The 22370-nt window shown below is 26.2% G+C and overlaps 1 protein-coding gene across 2 annotated transcripts in view; it reads left to right on the top strand.

Annotated features, from left to right (window-relative positions):
* Positions 1–22370, top strand: part of LOC126748871 (lachesin) — a 195132-nt gene that overhangs the window by 98417 nt on the left and 74345 nt on the right. For both annotated transcript variants that reach the window (XM_050458390.1, XM_050458392.1), the window contains exon 2: positions 13632–13738. In XM_050458390.1, the coding sequence (XP_050314347.1) occupies positions 13632–13738 (107 nt within the window). The remainder of the gene's footprint in view (positions 1–13631; positions 13739–22370) is intronic.

Below are 22370 nucleotides of genomic sequence, written 5' to 3'. Positions count from 1 at the left end.
ACCAATGATTTTTTTTATTTATGGCGACTTGACTATGATCTTTATTAAATTATATTGCAATATACTCTAAAACACTATTTTTATTACCAAAGTATAAAAGCTTTACCTTAATCTTTTATTAAAACTGATTAAAATGTAGAGAAACGTGCTTTATTTTAAAGACTCATGAAATAATTCGGAAATGCTTAGAAGTTTCTATAATATTTCTGGCAATAATTCGAACTTAATACTGACAATCAAAGTAAGTATATAATATCTGAATTAAATTACTAGGATTTAAAGTTAAATATTAGGGCTAGAAGATGAACTACTAGAAAGTGCACTTTATAGGTAAAACTATTAAATTAAACATAAATAGCATAACACCTTAAATGGACCATTTTAATTTTTCAATTTTTATCTATATTACCATTTTTATGCTACTGTCTGAAAAGGAAAATAAATTTACGTCAGACTACGATAAATATATACGAGTGAAAATAAACTTTTCAATTTTTTTCATTTCTATACTTCTGTCTAGATTGTTATACAGATTGTGAATTTCTCGACCAATTTCACCCAATTCCCGTTGATTTTTCACATTTTTTTCTAGCCATAACTCATTAATTAGCTATAGTTTAAATATAATTTTGCGTCTCATATACGAAATGCTTTAGTGTTCACTAGCATTTAGTTTTTAAATCTCTATCTCAAAAATATTCTCTAAAAAATTAAAGAACGTCTTAAGTCTAAATTTTTTCATTATATACTATGTCTTTTGACCATATTTGTCCATATAATAAAGTATAACCAAAAATTTTTATATATAATTTAGTGTGTCATGTACAGAACACTTAAGTGTTCAGTTTTTAAATCTCCATCTTAAAAATATTAAATTAAACTAGTAACTTTGGGGAGCCTAATAATTTTTTTATCTCTTTAACAAGTTTATTTTCATAAAATTCCCTTTTCAAGTAATTTATGTAAAATATGCAATTCTTCACTTAAATTAAAAATAAATTTTCCTTAAAAATTCACTAAGCATACAAAATATTTTAAAAGTTGTCACATCACTAAAGGGCTCTTAAAATAGCTTCAACTTTAAAGTGGTTAAACCATTATTGTTTATAATATACCCTAAAAAATTTACCTGTTTTTGAAACGAGGTATATCTCGATAAGTGAATTCGTATGCCATAGTCATGTAATTTTTTATATTTATCCATTATTGAAATATCGTTCAAAAGAATTGCAATCTTTTCAATACCCAGAAGTTACTCATTAACGTAATCTATTCATTTTAAACAACCCTTTATGTGTATTTAGTACTGTCAAGGCCTTATTATATATATTAAATGGCTATTCGATCTGCACATAGGTCTGATAAATTCTACGATAAAAAAACTCAAATAATTGCTCAATTTTATGAATTAGGTATTTATCAATACTTAGATTACTAATTACGGTTATTTTATATTCTCCGTAAATTTAAACATCCTCTAATTTTTTTAAAACAGGAATGATTGAGATGACCCAATCACTTAATTGCATTTTTAAGCTCAATCTCTTTTTTCGTTTTTAATGGAACCGCCGAATTTTAAAATTTACAAAATGTAGGACTAGCATTTTCATTGAAATGCAGTGTAGCTAGGTCTTATTAAATTTAGCCAAAGCAGGATTCAATACATCAGAAAACTTGTTTTTCTTGACATTTCTAAATGATTTATTTGATTTAGTTTTATTAGCTTATTGTTAGAAAATTTTTAATTAAAAAATTAATCCTTAGATGAGCCTTCATTTTTAACGATAAATCTTTTTAGTTTGGAAAAATGTTCATCATATTTTACATCAACATGTATATATCCTACATTTTTTAATAAATCCTCTGCATAAGATTTTACGTTTAAAACAAATTTTTTTTTATAATTTACTCCTGAAATTAGGAGAACCTATATTGATTTTTATACAAAAAAATTATTTTCTACATTTACATTTATTTTTACAGGTTCTTCACATTGTCACTTGTCACTTGCAACATTAATCTGCCTTATTAAGCCCTTTAATGCATTAAAAATCAGTATGGTTAATAAAATCTTAAAGCATAGAAGACATATTAACAATATAATAGGGATTGTTATCATATGCTATTAAGTTATGCATTAATTTTATAAGTTTTTTTGTTTTTAGACTTTCAAAGTAGTTTTCTGGGTATAAAATTACTTATTTTCATCATACATACTCTGCCAAGGGCGTCTCGATCTTTTTTTGAGGTTTACATGCACATTGATTGGTTTTTTTACAAATGAAGTAATTTATAAAAAATGCCGAATTTTAAAATTTACAAAATGTAGGACTAGCATTTTCATTGAAATGCAGTGTAGGTAGGTCTTATTAAATTTAGCCAAAGCAGGCTTCAATACATCAGAAAACTTGTTTTTCTTGACATTTCTAAATGATTTATTCGATTTAGTTTCAATACCTTATTATTAGAAAATTTTTAATTAAAAATATAATCCTTAGATGAGCCTTCATTATTAACGACAAATAATTTTAGTTTGAAAAAATGTTCATCATATTTTACATCACCATCTAATACCCTAATTTTTTTAATAAATCCTCTGCATAAGATTTTACGTTTAAAGCAGATTTTTTTTTTATAATTTACTCCTGAAATTAGGAGAACCTATATCGATTTTTATACAAAAAAATTATTTTCCACATTTATTTTTATAGGTTCTTCACATTCGTGATTAATGTTGCAAAAATTTAGCTCAACAAGAATATTCGCATTTTTACTCTATACTGTTAAATTATACACTGCCTTAGTAAGCCCTTTAATGCGTTAAAAATCTGTATGGTTAGTAACATTTTAAAGCATTATGATCTTATTGGCCTTAATGGTCAGAAACACAAAAGGTGATAAATACCTCAATTTCATTTGGTAATAAAGGTATAAATACATGCCTTGTCTTAGACAGTTTTTATTCGTTTTGACATTTTAAGATTATATTAATCTACCTAACTATAATCAGTAGAATGTTGGTTTAATGCATAACTTAAACGAATATGACGACCATTTTGTTTTAAAATATTTGTACGAATAATACAAAAGTAGTGAAAATAGAAAAAATATGTTTATTAAATGGCATAAGTATATGTATACCTTGGCTAATAAGAGAAGTTGACAGAGCTTGTTATACTAAACTTACTTATATACTAAAAACATGTGTATATGTTACTTAAGGTGATGGTTTATTATAAAATAATTAATATTTGTTTATCAGAAAAAATGTTTGTTAATAATTTCCCTATTTGCCAGACTTCTAAAATGTTTAAAATATATTAGCTATACATACAATCGAATTATTTTACCCTGAGTTATTTGTAAAAAAAACTTATATTTGAAAATCATCTACGTTGAAAAATTAATTAATTTAGTATCCAAAAGAAAATATATATATTTTAAATCAAGAATCGATCATATCATATTTTTGAAAATTAGGCATTATTTAACTGTTGCCTAAATCTAAAATCAATTTATTATTCTTAAAATTGAGGTGTTGCAAAATTTTTCTAAAAAAACGTTTACACAAGCCGGGAATTATGTATTTTTTCGGTTTCTACCACATTTTATAATCCAGGCACGCCTTGAATCATCTTAAAATGTCACTTTTATGACATAGTTATTATCATTACAGACTAGAGGCATTATTTATCAATGATTTTAGACCCAAGTGGGTCTTTATGGCAAAAATGAGAAAAGAGTAAATTTTGGCGATTTCTACCGCATTTCACTTTTATAACATATTGAATTACTATAAATTTTCTTTATATACTTTTTGATCTAATATTTATCGTATTCGACATAAACGCTGCTTAAAATGAGCTTTTTTTGAAAATTATCCAAAAGTTTTAGACCTTTTAACCCATATTTCTTTAAAATCAAAATTTGATCCATAACTAGTGAAACATTTAAACATTTTCAGTTTTGAATTTAAATTTCAGGATTACATATAGGATCTATAGGGTAAAACCATATCAGTTTTAACTTTGGATCATCTAATGGATACGTCAACTGAATAATCTTGACTATATTCAGGTTAAAACTGCATAAAATATCTATCTATTTATATAGAATTTCCATATTTATATAAAGGAAGGTAGATTTTTGTCAGAAAATTTTAAGAGGATCCTAAATCAAGCAATTTCTTTATCCTTTCTTTCTCTGAAGTTATTAAATTTAATCATGTTCATAGTATAATAGGCGTCCAAAATATCTTAAGTAGCCTAATGGCCCTTAATCCTCTACAACTTCTTTGCCAAAAACACAAAAGGTAATAAATACCTCAATTTAATTTGGTATTAAAGAAATAAATACAACTTTAACCATATCTTAGATTTTCTCATTTTGAAGACATAATTACAATATAATTGGGATGATCATCATATGCTATTAAGTTATGCATTAAATTTATAAGTGTTTTTGTTTTTGGATTTCCAAAGTAGTTTTCTGGGTACAAAATTAATTATTCTCATCAACATTTTGAGGTTACAAACTCTATCAAGGGCGTCTCGATCTACCTTTAAGGTTTACATGCACATTTGTTGTTTTTTTTTACAAATGAAGTAATTAATTGAATTTTCTAGAGGATATCTCGTAAAAGGAATCCTATTAATAGTAATTAGGTTGTTCCTAATATGCTGAGCTGTGAGCACATTTGCTCTTAATAAAGTGTTTATTCTGCAGGCCCCGATAACGACATAGCGCGGTTTGACGCCTATAGCAGGCTCGTACTGCGCCTATTATTATACGCATTAATGTTAATGGCACTCATTATTACCGCCCCAGAGGTTTATTAATTACCACAAATCGTGACGAATAGACCAAATTTTCTCTCAGGCGAGAAAAGCAGACTGACAAATGGTTGGCAATAAAATTGCGCTTTTTCCTTTTCGCACTCTGGATTTTCGGATGGAGCTTGCGGTATGGCCTCGGTTAATAAATCAATTAATATCTACTCCCTCTTAATTAACTTGATCTTCTCTTCGTTTCTTAAATAGTGAGTGGCATTATTATTCCTAATAAGCCTCTTTAATTCTTTTAAATCTCAATAACCAATAAAAGAATAATATTTCACATCAACGAACAATATATTTAATATTTGATTAAAAACAAACCATAAAGCAAATTTTAATTTGATTATTTCGACTTCAAGTTCGAATTTAAAAATAAACAATTTTTAATAAAACGCATCATGTTTCCCCGACCGGTCTAAACTAATTACATATATAAACATTAAAATCAAATCAAAAGCAAACGCAATATTTGTAATTTGAATTTCAAGCCAATACGCGGCATTGAAAATCGTTCTATATAGACGATTAATTTTTTTTTATTTTATTAAATTCTTCGCTAGAGGGAAAAAACGTTAAAAGGTGGAAAGGAATTATTTCAAACCAGATGTCTTCACAAAAGAGGGAGATGTAAAATGTGATAATATAATGACCGCAAAAGGGAGAGAGGCTAAAATATTTTCAAGGATTAGTAGCAATTGCACCAAAAAAACTTCGTCAGTTACACTTCAAAGGGTTGAGAATAATAAATGATAAAAAGTTTTTTAACTTTGTAATGTAAGTTACTTAAATTTGCTTAATTTTCTGCCTGGGAGTAAAGTTTAATTTAGAAAAAAATATCTTCCGTTTTTGCATTTTTATAAGCAATTTGGGCATAGTTTTCTTACATATGATGTTAAAACTGCATTAACGATAAATTATTAAAAAGTAGCACTAAATATTTCTTAAAAAGCAATTTATAATGCATAACTTTCATGGGTACGAACAACAACTTCTTATTTCTTTATTTCAATTAGTAAAGCTACTTAATTTTCTTAAAACTAATTCAATCAAGACTAAAATAATATTTACAAATTTTTTGAAAACTATCATCTTATAGTAAAAATTCCAGTAGGCTCAGAAGCAAAAAATATTAACCTTATACTCGATAATTAATTAACCTTTGCTTCTCATACAAATAAATAAAATGAAGTATTGCCTATTTGTGTTTAAAGCAATTATACACATTTAAGTCTTTCAGGTAAAACAAAATAATACTAGCTTGTCTTACTAAATTAGGCGGATATAATTTATAACGATGAAATCACTTTTGTCACATTAAAATCAATTCAAAAATTCTTGTATGCATGTTTCATTCCTTAGATATCATGTCACTCAATTTTGTAGATGCCAATAAAAGAAGATATTACAAGTTTTGCTTTATTTATTGTTTAATAAAACTGATTAAGAGAGATCTTTAATATTTTTCAACATAATTACAACACCAGGAATTATTTAAATTTTAGAACTCCTCAACATAGTGCAGCAGTTTTTCAACATCTAGCTTTGTTGTTATTTAAGAAATATACAACGATTTAAGAATATATGTATAATTAAGGAAATTATCTTGGTCTCTCTAAGTAAAATAATATTTTAAAATTTATTATGCTTAACTTAAATGAATCCGAATTACCTTTTTTTATTACAATGATTTTATGTTTAATATAATAATTTATTTATTTGAATTTAATACAAAGTGATATTAAATCTATTGCAAGAATTTTAGAAAGAGAGAAAGACATAAGGAGACATGTGTAAGGTTAATGAGAAAAAAACATTTTCACCTTATAAATATCTGCCGAAAATCTAGTTCCAAATATGCATGCATTTTCGCTTAAATTGCATAACTTTATAGAGTACTATAACAAGTTTTGTGTGTTTTTTTTAATTAGTGATTAACTAGTAAGGAATTTATTTGTTCTAAGACACATGTTTGAACCTAAAATAAATAATATTCTAAAGATCGTTTAACCAAATCCTTTGAATGCATTTACTTTTTTTCCTTCTTAAATGAATTCTTAATTTTGTCGATATTAAATAGAAAAAGATATTGCATGTTTTGCTTTATTTAACATATTTTAATAAAGAATGGCAAACAGTCCTATTCAAGAAAGTTCTTTAATATTTTTCAACATAATCATAACAATCATAATTCCTTAATATATTACAGAAGTTTTTCTACGTTATTTAAATTTGTTAAAGAACATCCGTATTATGCCTTTAAGTAATATTAATCTTATAGCTTAATTAATCTATTATTAAAGTAATTAAATCAATTTTTTGCAAGAACAATCTAGTTGGTGATTTATTGTTTGTTTGAAGATTGTGATAGCTTAGAATACACAAACTAACCACCTTTGGTGTATATTTTCTAAGTAGTAATTTTAAGGATGCATTACACAAACTTCTTGCTAACGATTTTTGCCTCTTTTAATAAATTAAATTATGTCAAATCTCTAACTTTTATTTCATAAATAAATTTTATTTTCTTAAGTAGCTTAAACTATATAATTTTAAAAGATTTATTTAATAAATATAGGCAAAATTAAGAACATATAAATAAGTAATTAATTTATTATTATTTTTACTAAATAAAAATTTAATTTTGAAAATGATTTCAAATTTATAAAACGCATAACTTAAATGCATACGAATCACCTTTTTCTATAGAGTTGTATTGATTTCCTTGCCTAATATAATAATTTATGCATTTTAATTTAATACGGAGTAATATTAAATATGTTGTCACAATTAAAAAAAGAAGTAAATTTTATGTGTAAAGTAAATAAAAAAAATATATTTTGGCCCTATGAATATTTTCTGAAAACCGTTTAAAGCAAATGCATCTACTTTTTTGTGGTTTAATAGTTGTGAAATCTTATGTAGAAAAAAAATTATTTTTCTGTTTCTATTTTTTTTTGTAGCATTTTCTGATTAGTTTCTTTTACATATATTATTAAAATTGCAATTAAGGTAAATTATTTAAAAAATTGTACTGAATACTTCTTTACCGAAAATTCGAAATGCATAAGTTACATGGGTACAAATAACTTTTCTTTTCCCCTTATATTAGTTAGCGAAATTATTATTTTTTATTTAATTAAAAAAACTTGCTGATTTTAATTATCATTTAATCTTTGTAATCATTATAATTAATTAAAAAAAATATGTATCATTTGCTTCGACGAAATATATATGCTTAATAACTAAATAGCTTATACTGCATAACTTTAACAGATACGAATGACCAGTATTTAAGGTTTAATAAAAAATATTTGTGGCTTCTATAGATAAAAATTACATTTTAAAAATGATTTTAAATTTTTTATGCATAACTTAAGTGGATTTGAATTATCTTTTCTACGTGTATATACGTGTAAAGTCACAAAAGTATTTCTACCCTATAGATATGTGTTTAAAGCTGATGAAACATTGTTCTTTATTTTATTAAAGGAAACTGGATTCAATTGTCATTTTTGAAAATAACATAATAAATAAAAACCTATAATAAATAAATATATAAAGTACCATTCAAAATATATTTGTTTAGTAATTAAAAAGAACTTAAATAAACAAGGACTTTATTTAGGGTATATCTAAATAAAAAAAAATAAATTAGAAAAATGATTTCAAATTTATTATGCATAACTTAAATGGATACGAATTATCTTTTCTACGTGTAAGGTTTATAAAAAAATATGTTCTATCGATGCATTTACCTTTTTATACATTACAAAAAAGATAAAATAAATGTTATCCCTGTAAGACATTATAAAATTTTAGCTTAAAGTGCATAACTCTAATGAGTGCGATGACAAATTTTATGTTTTTTTTTCCTATGTCTAAGAGCGTTTAACTAAATCCCTTTAATAGATTTACTTTTATTGTGGATTACGCCTAATCCTAAAAGACGTGTGGTCCTTGCCCTAGTTTTTTGATTATTTTATCCTTCCCGGTATCCTTACTTAAATGTTGCCTTTGTTCAAATTACCTATTTTTCAGGTTGCTTCTTACACAATTTGTCCCTTTCAAAATTTCCCCCTACAGAGGGTCATTGTTTAAATGACTATACTTTATCAAAAATTCCACATTTATTTTTATTCATTTATTTTATATACCATTAATACCGTTTGCGGCTGCCTGAAATCCAAAATAATCCCAATTAATATCTTTCATTCATGCAATGACTAATTGCTTTCTGTATTATGGGGTTGCTGGTTTGCGTCGCTTTTAGCTTCCGTAATATGTACGTATTTTGTCTTTGTGGAATAAGCTTAAATACCATATTTAAATAATAAATGTATTAAGGTTTACACTTCTATTTTATTCATCTAAATTAACATAATTAGGTGCAATGAACTTCAAAATAAATTGCCTACAAAACCCTTATTTAATTGTATACGTAGTTTTACTTACCCGCAATTGGGTAGTTTTAAAGGAAAGGAAAACATTTCAAAGCGTGATTTAATAGCTTTAAAGGATTCTATTTATAAAGGCGGCAGGAACGCCGAAGGAACACTCAGCATAAAATACTCAGGTTTAGTCGTTCGGGACGTGTTTAAACATTCTTACATGAGCCGAAATAACCCGGTTCTCAATATTTTCGAGAAATACGATTTATTTCGAAACGTGTTACTTCATGTAAATGTCTGTTAAACCATTTATAACCTGCCGTCACTTGACTTGTAAACCAATCGATTACGGCGTAAACTTTATTCTGATCATCCGCTATAGAATGAATAATAGTTTTACATTCATTCTTGTTCCAGTTTAGTCAATTAAATGGAGCGAAAAAGAATTCCTTTAAGTGCGATCATTAATTATTTCAAATTCGCCAAGAGGCAAATAATTGTTTTGAAAAGATTTTAAAGACTATTCATTAGGCCACATCTCTTGACTTAAAATATTTAATGCATAACTTAAATAAGTATGAATTACCTTTTCTTATTACGATATTCATCACTATTCCCATTTTTCCGAATACCTCGAGGCCTATAGACGTTACCTAAATATTACATACGCAGCACCATTCCGCCTAATTGCATATTTAATTAACAACTTGGCTTAATTTAGAACTTACAAGAATGACCCAATTCATAAAATTTAATTTAAACCTGTTTTTGAGGTAACTGTAGTAATTACGACTGAATACATATTAATTGATTCATTAGCGACTTGACACTGGGTGGGTGCAGCGCTAAATCGAGACTACGACTGGGCGAGGAAAAAGCACCATTTTATCGCACGCCATTTGTCAGTCAGCTATTCATAGCTGAGGAAAGTTTCTGTCCTTTCGCCATGATTTCTGATAATTAATTAACCTGTGGAACGGTCATAATTTATGGCGTTTGCCAATTGTCGATTACATTAATGAAGTGTAGAGACAATGCGAAGGGGTTTAATGCCTTAATCACTACTATTATGGCACTTCATTTGAGCATGATGTCTTATTAATAAATTTGGAAATTACGTCGTGAATACTAGAAGATGCACCAACTGAGTAAAGTTTATTATTTAAATAAATATGAGCGCTTAGAGGGTTCTTTGATTTATTTGTGCATAACTTTAAAAGATACGATCCGCTTTTAATTATTTTGCCGAAAAAGTGTTGTAAATTTTTATTTTATTTTAAAATATGTAATGGTTATATTAGATGCTTGCCTTGTAACAGATAACAGAGCTATAAAGTGTGAAATTAACGCTAAGATTATAAAACCCTCACAAAAAATGTTTAACAGGGATGTTAAAACAGTAAATTGGGATCTTATTTGTTACATTATAAATAAAGAACATGCATCGCTTATTTTAGCAAAAATATCAAAACCATTTTCACCCTGGATTATCCCAAATATTAAACTACTTATGAAGGAAAGGGATAAAGCGCTTTAGAGTGAGGTAAATTAAAGTTTTTACAATTAAATGACAAATAGTGTTTTTTTTTAATTCTTAGTAGTGTAAAAACGACAAAAAAAAACAATGAGAACAAATAATTTGCATTTAAAAATAATTACCAATTTTAACATTTATAAAATCTAAATGCCACAAATAATTAATTTTCGTTAGTATATAGTCCTTTAAAAAAGTTGCCCTGCGAAATAAAATTTTTATAAAAATGCCAAGCTTCGAAACAATTAAGGTTTGTCATTTAAATTGGGAACTGTAGATCAAATTTTAATTATTGATTGATGCATTAGTTATTGAGGTATATTTTCAGGAGTTAAAGTAATTTAATGCTTTTTACAGGGAACTGATGGCTGGAAAATTATCTCAACTGCCTGGAAGAAATATTCATTTTATTATTGATGAGAAAGATTACTTGATTTAAGTATTTTTTTTTACTGGGAATTGATACCTGGAAAATGTGAGAATGACCTCAATGGTCTGGAAAAATATTCATTTAATTATTGATAAGAAAGAGAGAGAATTGAGATATTTTTTCCAGGGAGTTGAAGTACTGTCATGCTTCTTACAGGAAATTGATGCCTGGAAAATATGAGAATGACCTCAATTGCCTGGAAGAAATTTTTATTTTATTACAGATAAGAAAGATTGAGAACTGAAGAACTTTTTCCAGGGAGTTAAAGTAATTTCATGCTTATAAGATAAGAAGAATAAGTTTAACTATCTGGCAAAAATTGTCATTTTGTTGATAAGAAAGAGAAAGAATTGAGGTATTTTTTCCAAAGAGTTAAAATAATTTTATGCTTTTTGCAGGGATTCGGTGCCTGGAAAATGTAGTAAAAATGGCCTCAACTGCCTGGAAGCAATTTTTAATTTATTATTGTTAAGAAAAAGGGAGAATTGTGGTATTTTTTTCGAAAACTCAATTTATACTTCTAAATTTTTTTTAAATAGTTGAGGTCTGGAAGAAATTGAAATAAATGGCTTAACTGCCTGAAATTGAGAGATAGTTGTAGAGGTAGTAAGTTTTTCGTAATTTGTATTAGATAAGTAAAGTAATCAATTGATTGTACTAAAATAAGCAATTTAGGCTTTTGATAGGGAATTGATGCCTGGAATAAATTGCCATTTTCATATTAATAATAAAGAGGGAGAATTGAGATAATTTTTCAAGGGATTTAAAGTAATTTCATACTTCTTACAGCGAATTGACGCCTTGAAAATACAGTAAAATTGACCTTACCTCCCTGGAAGAAATTTTTAATTTATTATTGTTAAGAAGTATTTTTTTCAAAAACTCAATTTATACTTCTATATTTTTTTAAGATAGCTGGAGTCTCGAAGAAATCGAAATAAATGGCCTAACTGCCTGAAATTGAGAGATAGTTGTAGAGGTAGTAAGTTTTTTGTAATTTGTTTTAGATAAGTAAAGTAATCATTTAATTGTACTAAAACAAGCAATTTAGGCTTTTGATAGGGAATTGATGCCTGGAATAAATTGCCATTTTCATATTAATAATAAAGAGGACGAATTGAGGTATTTTTTCCAGGGATTTAGGGTAACTTCATGCTTCTTACAACATTTCCTCATTTGCCTGGATGAAATTGTCATTTTATAATTGATCAGAAATCGTGAGAATTGAGGTATTTATTCTAGGGAACTAAAGTAATTTCAAGCTTCTTACAGGGAATTGACGCCTGGAAAATGTACAAATAACCTCAACTGTCTGAAAGATATTTTCCTTTTATTATTGATTAGAAACAGAGAATTAAGGTATTTTTTTTTATTTAATTTTTTATAGTTTATTTTTTCCAGGTAGTTGAGGTATGCAAGAAGCCTAAAAAATTGCTCAACTGCCCAGAATTAATAGGTAGTTGAAATTCTTCGAATTTTTTTTTAGAGAAATAAAGTAATTTCAAGCTTCTTATAAAGAATTTATGACTACTTTATAAAAAACTGGTTTTTGCAAAAATCATAGTACTACTTCGATGTTAGCTAATAGGGATACATCAAATGTGGTCGTAATATGGACTTAATCAATTCCAAAGCTTTTGTTGAACTTTCCTTTGGTTGAAATGATCACATCTGAGATAAACCTAATGCTAAACTGATTATCAAAAAAATTATTATATACCAAAATATCCGTTTGAAAGTTGATCAATCAGGGAATTGGTAGTAAAAAAAGAAATGCTTGAAATAATGGAACAACATGGGAAATGTAGTCTTAGAATTCCCGATTAGCATGTATTATTAGATTTACCTTCAGGACAATTTGATATGATTCTGAACAGCTGAAATAATAGCTTCTATTAACCAGAACAATTTATCATCCTTGGTACTGCTGGAATTTTCCAAAGCGTTTGATACTTTGAATCATGACGTTTTGTCTGGAAAGCTAGAGTACTATGGACATGATCAGACTGTAGTAGCTTAAACATATCTTACTGAAAAAAACAGGTAGTGATAATATCAAAAAAAAATAAATAAAGAATATCATTAAATTAACAAATTGAGTTACCTTTGTATAGAAAATTTAGTTCAGTTTAAGCTTAGTGGTTTTATATACAGAGTTAGAGTTAATTTTACAACTTCACCCTCTATTTGTTTAACAAATTGATTCATAGACATATAGTACTTAAAGATAACCTATGTGTGATTATTTTGATTATTATTATCGATAATTGTTACGTTTTTGAGGAAAACCTTATCGTCTCTTAAGTACGACCATTTAAAGCAGTTCTATTTCTGTTTTTTATGCATAACTTAAATGGATATAAGATACTTTTACTTTTTAATTATTAAAACCTTTAAATAATTAATACCCTTTTGAAATATACTAAAATCAAATTCTTTTACAGCCTTAACAGATGGTCCAAAATTCGTGGAACCAATACCAAATGTAACAGTAGCACTGGGAAGGGATGCAAGTCTTCCCTGCGTGGTTGAGAATCTCGGAACATACAAGGTAAATACGTAAATCAAAAAATACACTTTTTTAAATTAAAAAATAAAATCCGCCTTGCAAGACAGCCCTTTTGTTTAACCCGACAATGTAAAAAGTGTTAAAAATTGTAACGCTCAAAGTATACAAGCCGTAACTTCCCGTCTAAAGTTACTTTAGATGCAACTTTAAGCAGTAGAAAACTTAAATAACCACATTATATTTAAGATTTACGGTTTACGATACGTGTTGGACTTGAGCCAAGAGCATCTCAGGCCGTAGAGCAGATTAGGTGTCACGCTTTATCCTCATATTGCACTTTGGGCTATAACGCGTAAGAAACAGCTGTTGTTTCCCCTCAATGGTGTCTGCATTGTCGCCCCCTTTACAAAGTGCCAAGGTGGAGCTAAGCTCGTTTTAATAAAATACCTAATAACAAAAGCTCCTTTTTGAAAGCGCTGATGCATTTAACAGTAATCTTTAGTCTACCTTGCTTCTCATACATATAAATAAAGGTTTTACAGCTGTTTGTCTTTTATTATCCATTAAAAGATAAAGATAACTAATTTAAGCTTTTTGAATATATTTGTTGATGTTAGCAAGGTCATTAAGCTGAATACCGGTTTTTTTGCCTGCATAATTTTAATGGATACGATCTGCTCTTAATTAGTTCTACTTGTTTTTCAATGTATTTTTTATTAACTAAAATTTCTATAGATTTATTTGATTTTTTAGTTTAATTTAAAATATATAGCTTTGTGAGTAATAATGTTTCTATATACATATAATTTAATATTTTTGAGTTATTGAGGTATTTTTAGAAAAAAATACCACTTTCAAAATATTTTCTTTTTAACTTTATGGACACATCTTAAAATTGCTGAAATAGGCGTCTAATCAAATTACTCTTTGTCTACTCGTTTGTCTAATTATCATTTTATAAAATAAGTAAGGTGCATTTTATAAAAAATTTTCTTTTCCAATATAATCACATTTTAAAAATCGGGCTTATAAGAGTCTAGTTGAATTATAAGAGGAATGTGCATAAAAATTTTCAAATTTGTATAATTTATTAATTTTGAGTTGTAGGCGTTTTACGAAATCTTACGAAAAACATAATTTATAACAAATCGTTTTTTCTTATATGGATTGACAAATTTTAAAAATTGTCCAGTCAAATTATTCAAGAAATGTGTACAGGAACGATGAAATGAACGATTGAAGAACATGCATAAAATTTTTTTAAATTGTATAGTTATACGTTGAGAAGGGGGAATTTGTAAGATCCAAAAAATATTAGAAATTTTGAAATTTTTAAAAATTCCCGAGAGTCATAAAAAGATTTCAACTGCCTAGAATAAATTCAAAAATTCTTAACGCAAAAAATATCATAAATGCCTGGCACAGAATAAAAAAGTCTCCAAAAACTGTCAGAAAATATAATTTTTTTTAAATTCCTAAAAGACAGAAAAAAATTCAAAAAAAATTTCAAATGCCTGGAATAAATTCAAAAATTACTGTAAAATCCTGGATAGCGTGTCCATATTATCCAAATTTCCGGCGTAAAAACTAATCATGGATGTTTATTATCCATTAGAAGATAAAAATAACAAATTTAAGCTTTTTGAATATATTTGTTGTTGTTAGGCACGTCATTAAAATTGAATACCAGTTTTTTCGTTGCATAACTTTAATGGATACGATTTGCTTTTAATTAGTTTTGTGTTTTTCACTCTTTTTTTTAATTAGAATTTCTATGCATTTATGTAATTTTTTAGAAAAAAAAATTAACAATCTGAAAATTTTTCTTAGTGAGTAATAATATTTTTATACTATATGAGTATAATTTATATTTTAAAAATCTTTGAAATATGTATTCAAGACGTGTGCGTATGAGAAATTTCAAGTTTTTTTATAATTTATTAATTGTAAGGTGTGGATTTTTTTTAATTCGCCATTTTTAAATATAATTTTTTATCTTACTTACATAAACACATTTTAATGATTATTAAAATAAATAACACCAAATTTTGCAGTTTCTATAATTATTTATTTTTAAATAGGCATTTTATAAAATTAAAAAAAATCTAATTAAAAAAATGACTACAAAATCCTGATAAATAGGATTATTTTTTCAAATTTTTATTATATACAATATGCCATAAATGCTTGGCACAAATTAAAAAATATTTCCAAAAAACGGTCAGAAAATATTATCTTTTTTTTTAAATTCCCGAAAACTAAAATGCCTGAAATAAATTTAAAAATTACTATATAAGCCTGGAAAGCATGCAAATATTTTCCAAATTTCCGGGGTAAAAAAAATTATAAATGCCTGGAAAAAATGGATTTTTTCTATTAAATTCCTAGAAGATCTAAAAGGGATGTTCTGTATCTAAAATAATGTAGTAGAAAATGTCTACAAAATCCTGGAAAACACAATATTTTCTTTTCAAATTTCTGACATACAAAACAGCATAAATAGCTGGCACAGATAAAAAAACATTTAAAAAATTATTTTTTATATATTCCTAAAAGACAAAAAAAAATCAGATGTCTGGAATAAATTTACAAAAGCTGTAAAATTCTGGAAACCATGTCAATATTTTTCAAATCTCCGGCGTAAAAACTGATCATAGATGCCTGAAAAAAATCATTTTTTTGTTTCAAATGCCTGGAAGACCTGAAGAGAATGTTCTGTGTCTAAAATTACTCGTAAATCCTGGAAACTGTAATTTTTTTTTTAATTTTCAACAAACAAAAGATTGTAAAAGCTTAGCACAAATTAAAAAAATTACTTAAAAAAAATGCAATATAACATTTTATATTTAATTTTCAAAAGATCTAAAAGAAAAAAACAAAGATTTTCAAGATCAAGAATTTCCAAGAAACACGATTCCTAGCACAGCGGTATAATAAAGTGTAAAACCGCAATTGGCTCCATACGAAATCTTCAAATTTATACTCCCTTATCTCCGTGGAATTTTATGAATACAATTTGGTCTGCAATGCACGTATATATATTACATCAAATGACAGACGAAATAGCTAAAGTAATAAGGAGGGCTCCTTTGCGGAAAAATATACAGAAAATTGTGATTACTACACTAAGCGATACTTCTTGGTAAAATTAAATTAAAGCAATTTACGAAATTGATGGCCAGTTTTCTTCTTGGAAAGAGAGAGCATTAATCAAACGAATTCGGTTAGTTTAAATTGGCTCTGCATGAAAAGGGGTTTATCGTAAACTACATGGAACGCTTTTCTAAAGGTCACTTTAACTATCTTTTAATGATTTTTCTTGTTTTAAATCAAAAATACTTTTTTTTAAGTAAATTTCTATTTACTTAATATTGGGTTAAATATTTTAATCAAATCAAATTAATGCATAATTTAAGAGAGCATGAGGCACTAGTTGTATTAATATTAACAGAGGGGTTTGATAATACTTTTTCATATACATTTTAATATGTAATTCACTTTTTCTCTCTTTTTAAAGTTTGTCTATTATTTAGTGTCTTAGATTACGTAAATAATTAAAGTAGTAATTTTTTTTTAAATTTGACTAATCAAAGAAAAAACCAAAATCGGTTTAAATAAAGATAATAAAAATTATTCCTAAAAGGGAAAAGAAAAGAGCCAGTTTAACTCATTAATTTATAAAGCACCTAAATTAAGTTTAGACGGTATTTTCAGGATCTTCTTTAATCATTCCCTTTAATTATTTATTATTTCCTCAAGGTTTACGATATTTTAGAAACTTTAGAAATGTTTTGATTTCCAAGAAGTTTACGGTTGAGTTAGGAACAAAGTTTTATTAAGTAAACTTGGATAAGTATTAAATAGTAATTTTTTTCGTCATTAACTAAAAATCGTGTCCATTAAGGTTATGCATATTTGGATCTTAAATTTTAATTTTAAGCGATATTTAATGTTCAAATATAATATAATTTAGAAACATTTAAACTGGCTGCCTTCACAATGTATTCATGAAATATTTTGTGGTTTTTCACACTTCAACTGTCTACGTTGGCAAACGGGACAATTTGGGTTAAAATAGCTTGCAAATTTGAAACTTCCCGTCACTTCTGACTTCTCGCGAACATTTTAAGCATATCTGATATGGCTCGCTTGCATAGTGACGTAAATTGTTTTACTAGTACATTGAATTTATGTAAGTAGACATTAATAACTATCTGAAGCAAGATCGATTTTTCGTTACAAAGAAGGTTAAAGTTTCCCTCTAGTTATTTCCCATTTCCTTCTACCGATTCGTTATTCGGGTATAACGGAATTAAAAGACATTTTGATCCTCCCTGAAATGCAATAAAGTAGGATATTTCCAGTAGATGTCGCTCCCTCTTAAATTTCGAAAACTCATTGTAAACAGAAAGTAATTTTGTCGGTTGAACTTAATTCATTCAAGATGTGTATCAAGCAAAATCTGTGATTTTCCCTCAGATCCTTTTTAATAAGGGCTTGCTGGGAATTCAATTAAAATTTAGTTATTTTATTTTCGTCCCGCATTAATAACTCTTTTGGTGTCATCTAATCAAGAAGGGCGTGCTGTGTTTTAGCAAAACCCATATTATCATTGATTAATTGCTTTAAATTATTATTCCGATTTTATATTATATTTTTTAAGAGTTAATAACTCGCATACCGTATGGGCCAGTCGTTCCATTTAAAGTTTGCAGTAATGTCTCAAAAGTTATTTTATTAAAGGTTTTGGGTCTTATAAATCTTCTACTTGGAGGGCTTTCTTTACATAACGCTAAACCTTTCCCTCATATAAATCTAATAAAAGCAGCGAGGCGATAGAAAATGCGCAATAATACTTCCTTGAAAGAATCCTCGGTAGTTGGAAAATGATATTATTTAATTTATCTTACTTTCAATTTTAATTTGAAATAATATCAGGACTTTTTGTTTGTGAAAGATTTGGTGGGTAAGTATTCATTTTTTTTTATATAAGTTTACTAGTATTATCTAATTTTAATACTAATAGTACTAAAAATTTAGGTAGAAATAAATACTATTGAAAACACGTCATTTCCCTATGCAGCTAAAATGGCTCAATTTTCTAGCAAAAAAAATTAATGCAAAACATACCTCTAAAGCTTGCATCTGAGAAGTAAACAATTTATCATTTACAATAAAATCTAAATTTAATTCATTAGCATAAAAATAAAAATTGCACACTTAAAAAAATTTATGCACAAGTTAAAAGTCTTTCTTGGTGTAGTTCTCCCAGTATTGACAAAGAATGGAAGCAATAAAAGTATTTCTAAAAAAATAATTTTATTCGTTAAAATGTTGAACAAAGGCCTATTATAATAATTCTAAAATCCTGTTATAATAATTAGTAGTAATTATAGCCTTCATTCGCATAATAACCATGCTATGTGAAAAATATGTATTTTAGGAAGTTACGTTGCACAAGTTCTATAGTTGTAGTTCGCATTGCATATTGAAGAAACCATATAATGCAACGTACAGACAACACCAGACTGTCAAATAATATTCAACAAAAACCTGAAATGGATCTGACAATTAATCCCATTTTTCTAAATGTCTTAATAACCAACTTAATTTGTCGATGAATGCCAATATACAGTCAACTACAACCAATTTTTTTTTTTTTTTTTTTTTTTTTTTTTTTTTTTTTTTTAGTGAGCTTTTTATTTAGGATTCCATGCTTGTAGTTTGTTTTTATTTATAAGTTTTTTCTTTACTCTTGCTTGCAGTATAGTCGCTATTAAAAGCTAAACTGAGCTAAGTTTAAGGGCCTATTACATTTGTTTTATACATTTTGTATTGGTAAAAGTAATATTTTATTTAATCGTGCACCATTAATACCGTAAGTATTATCGATTATATTTTTATTAGGAGTACTTAAAATGGCATTTATATCAATTAATAATAGTATAAGTCAGCAAATCATTTTCAAAATCAACATTTTTTCATTTTCCTAAAATGTAGAAATTATTAGTTTGTCATAGTTGGCTGTCCAACTAAGGTAATAATAAAAATTAAATAAAAACTTTACTAAGAGCTTGTAAAAGATGGTTGCTTTAGTAGAAGTTTAATCTATAACTATGATTTTCTGGTAATTTCCTTTTAGAATCCTGATAATAAATATTTGTCTTTCGACATATATCAAGTACTTAACTTTTAACATTTAGAATTTCATTAGTATCAGAAGTAATTTGCAGGTTCTTAAATAATTTTTATGTCTGTAGGTAAATTAATATATATTTTTTGCATTTTTCAGGCTTTTACGGCAAGTTTCTACATCTTTTAAGCATTTAAAATAATTTTTCATGTAATTTCTTAAAGTATCTTTTAGGTATTAAAATTAATTGTTCTTTTGTGAGATTTGTTCCTTTATTCAAGGCATTTGACACCATTTTTATTATTCAGAAATTGTAAATAGTTTTTTAGATATTGAAAGTAATTTTAAATTTTATTCTAGATAAGAAATTATTTATTATCAAGAAATTGTCAAAAAATGTTTCGATTTTTCAAATTTTTGGAGTAATTATTTTAAATTTCTCTAATCCTTTCTATAGTAGATTGTTCGAGGAAGTAATTTTTTTTTGTATTAAAAAATTTTAAATAAAAAGTGTATTTATTCTACTAAATTAAATTTATTTCAGATAATTAGAAATAATTGTCAATATCTTAATAAAAAAATATTTTCCTACATGTTTGAAGCATTTAAAGTAAATTTTCGTGTTGTTCCAGGAACTTAAAGTATCTTTTAGTACTCAAAAATTATTTAATTTTTCTGACAATTTTTTTTCTATTCTAGGCAACTAACGTCATTTTTATCTTCCAAAAATTGTGAATATTATTTTAATTATTTAAAGTAATTTTTCATTTTATTTTAGGCAAGGAAATATCGTTTATCAAGAAATTTTGAAAAATATTTCTCGTTTTTCAGGCATTTAAAGTAATTAGTTTTAAATTATTTTAAATTTTTCCTATCGTTTTGCTAGTAGAAAATGTCTTAAAGAAATACTTTTTTTTGTAATAAAAAGTTTAAATAATTTTTTTTGATCCATCGAATTTAATTTATATCAGGTATTCAGTCATTAAAAGTTTTTTCCAAGCAATTAAATTATTCTTATATTTTTAAAAAAATTAAAATACTTTTAGGCTATTTTCCAGGCTTTTGGGGTTATTTTGTATGTGTTCCATTTAACTGAAAATAATTTTCTAGATTTTTTAACCATTTGAAGTAATATGTCATGTAATTCCAGGCACTTAAAGTATCTTTTAGGTATTAAAAATTACTTGAATTTCCTGACAATTTTTCCTTTATTAGAGGCACTTGACGTCACTTTTATCCAGAAATTTTAAATATTTTTTTAGATATTTTACGTAATTTACGTCATTTTATTTTAGACAAAAATCTTTTTCGTTTTCCAGGCTTTCGGACTAATTAATAATAACTAACGTCATTTTTATCTTCCAAAAAATATGAATAATATTTTAATTATTTAAAGAAATTTTTCATTTTATTTTAGGCAAGGAAATTTTGAAAAATATTTCTCGTTTTCCAGGCATTTAAAGTAATCAGTCTTATATTATTTTAAATTTGTCCTATTGTTTTGCTAGTAGCTTTGGAGTATGTAATAAAAAGTTTAAATATATTTTTTTAATCTACCAAATTTAATTTATATCAGGTAATCAGTCATTAAAAATTTTTTCCAGGCACTTAAATTATTATTATATCTTTAAGAAATATAAAATACTTTTAGGCATTTTCCAGGCTTTTGGAGTAACTTTGTATGTGTTCCATTTAAAATTTATTTTACGTAATTTTTCATTTTGTTTTGCACAAAAATCTTTCTCGTTTTCCAGGCTTTCAGACTATTTATTTTTAAATTATTTTAAATTTGTCACTAAATAATAACCTAGAAAAATTATTTTTTCTGTAATAAAAAATATAAAATAATTTTTTTTTTAATTCTTCCGAATTTAATTATTTCTAGATAATCAAAGTCATTTGGCCAGGCACTATATTTATTTATATGTCTTTAAAGAAAAACAAAATACTCTTTATAATTTTCCAGGCTTTAGGAATAATTTTTAATGTAATCCCGGAAATAGAAATAATTTTGGATATATTTTAAGCATTTAAAACAATTTTTCATGTTATTCCAGCCACTTAAAGATTTATTATATTTATATTCAGCTTTATTGTCAAAAAATTTTTACAGATTCTGTAGACAAATTTAATAAAATAATAAAAAACATACAAAAAACACACAAAAGATCTCAATATATAATAGAAAACATAAAACTTAATTACTAATAAATACATACTATAAACTCAATTAAAAGAATTAAAAATTATTTGTGATTGCTGACAATTTTTCTTTGACGTCATTTTTACCTTGTAATTATTTAACGTAATTTTTTTATTTAATTCCACACAAAAAATTATTTATTTTCATGACATTTTGCTCTCGTTTTCCAGACTTTTGGCCTAATTTTAGTACTAAAAATTATTTTAGTATCCTGACAATTTCTTTTCTCTTCTAGGTAACTAACGTCATTTTTATCTTCCAAAAAAATGTGAATAATATTTTAATTATTTAAAGAAATTTTTCATTTTATTTTAGGCAAGGAAATTTTGAAAAATATT

Source organism: Anthonomus grandis, chromosome 22, assembly GCF_022605725.1.
Source record: "Anthonomus grandis grandis chromosome 22, icAntGran1.3, whole genome shotgun sequence".
NCBI lineage: Eukaryota > Metazoa > Arthropoda > Insecta > Coleoptera > Curculionidae > Anthonomus > Anthonomus grandis.
Note: the sequence above shows the minus strand (reverse complement) of the source record. Positions and strands in the feature narration are given on the sequence as shown.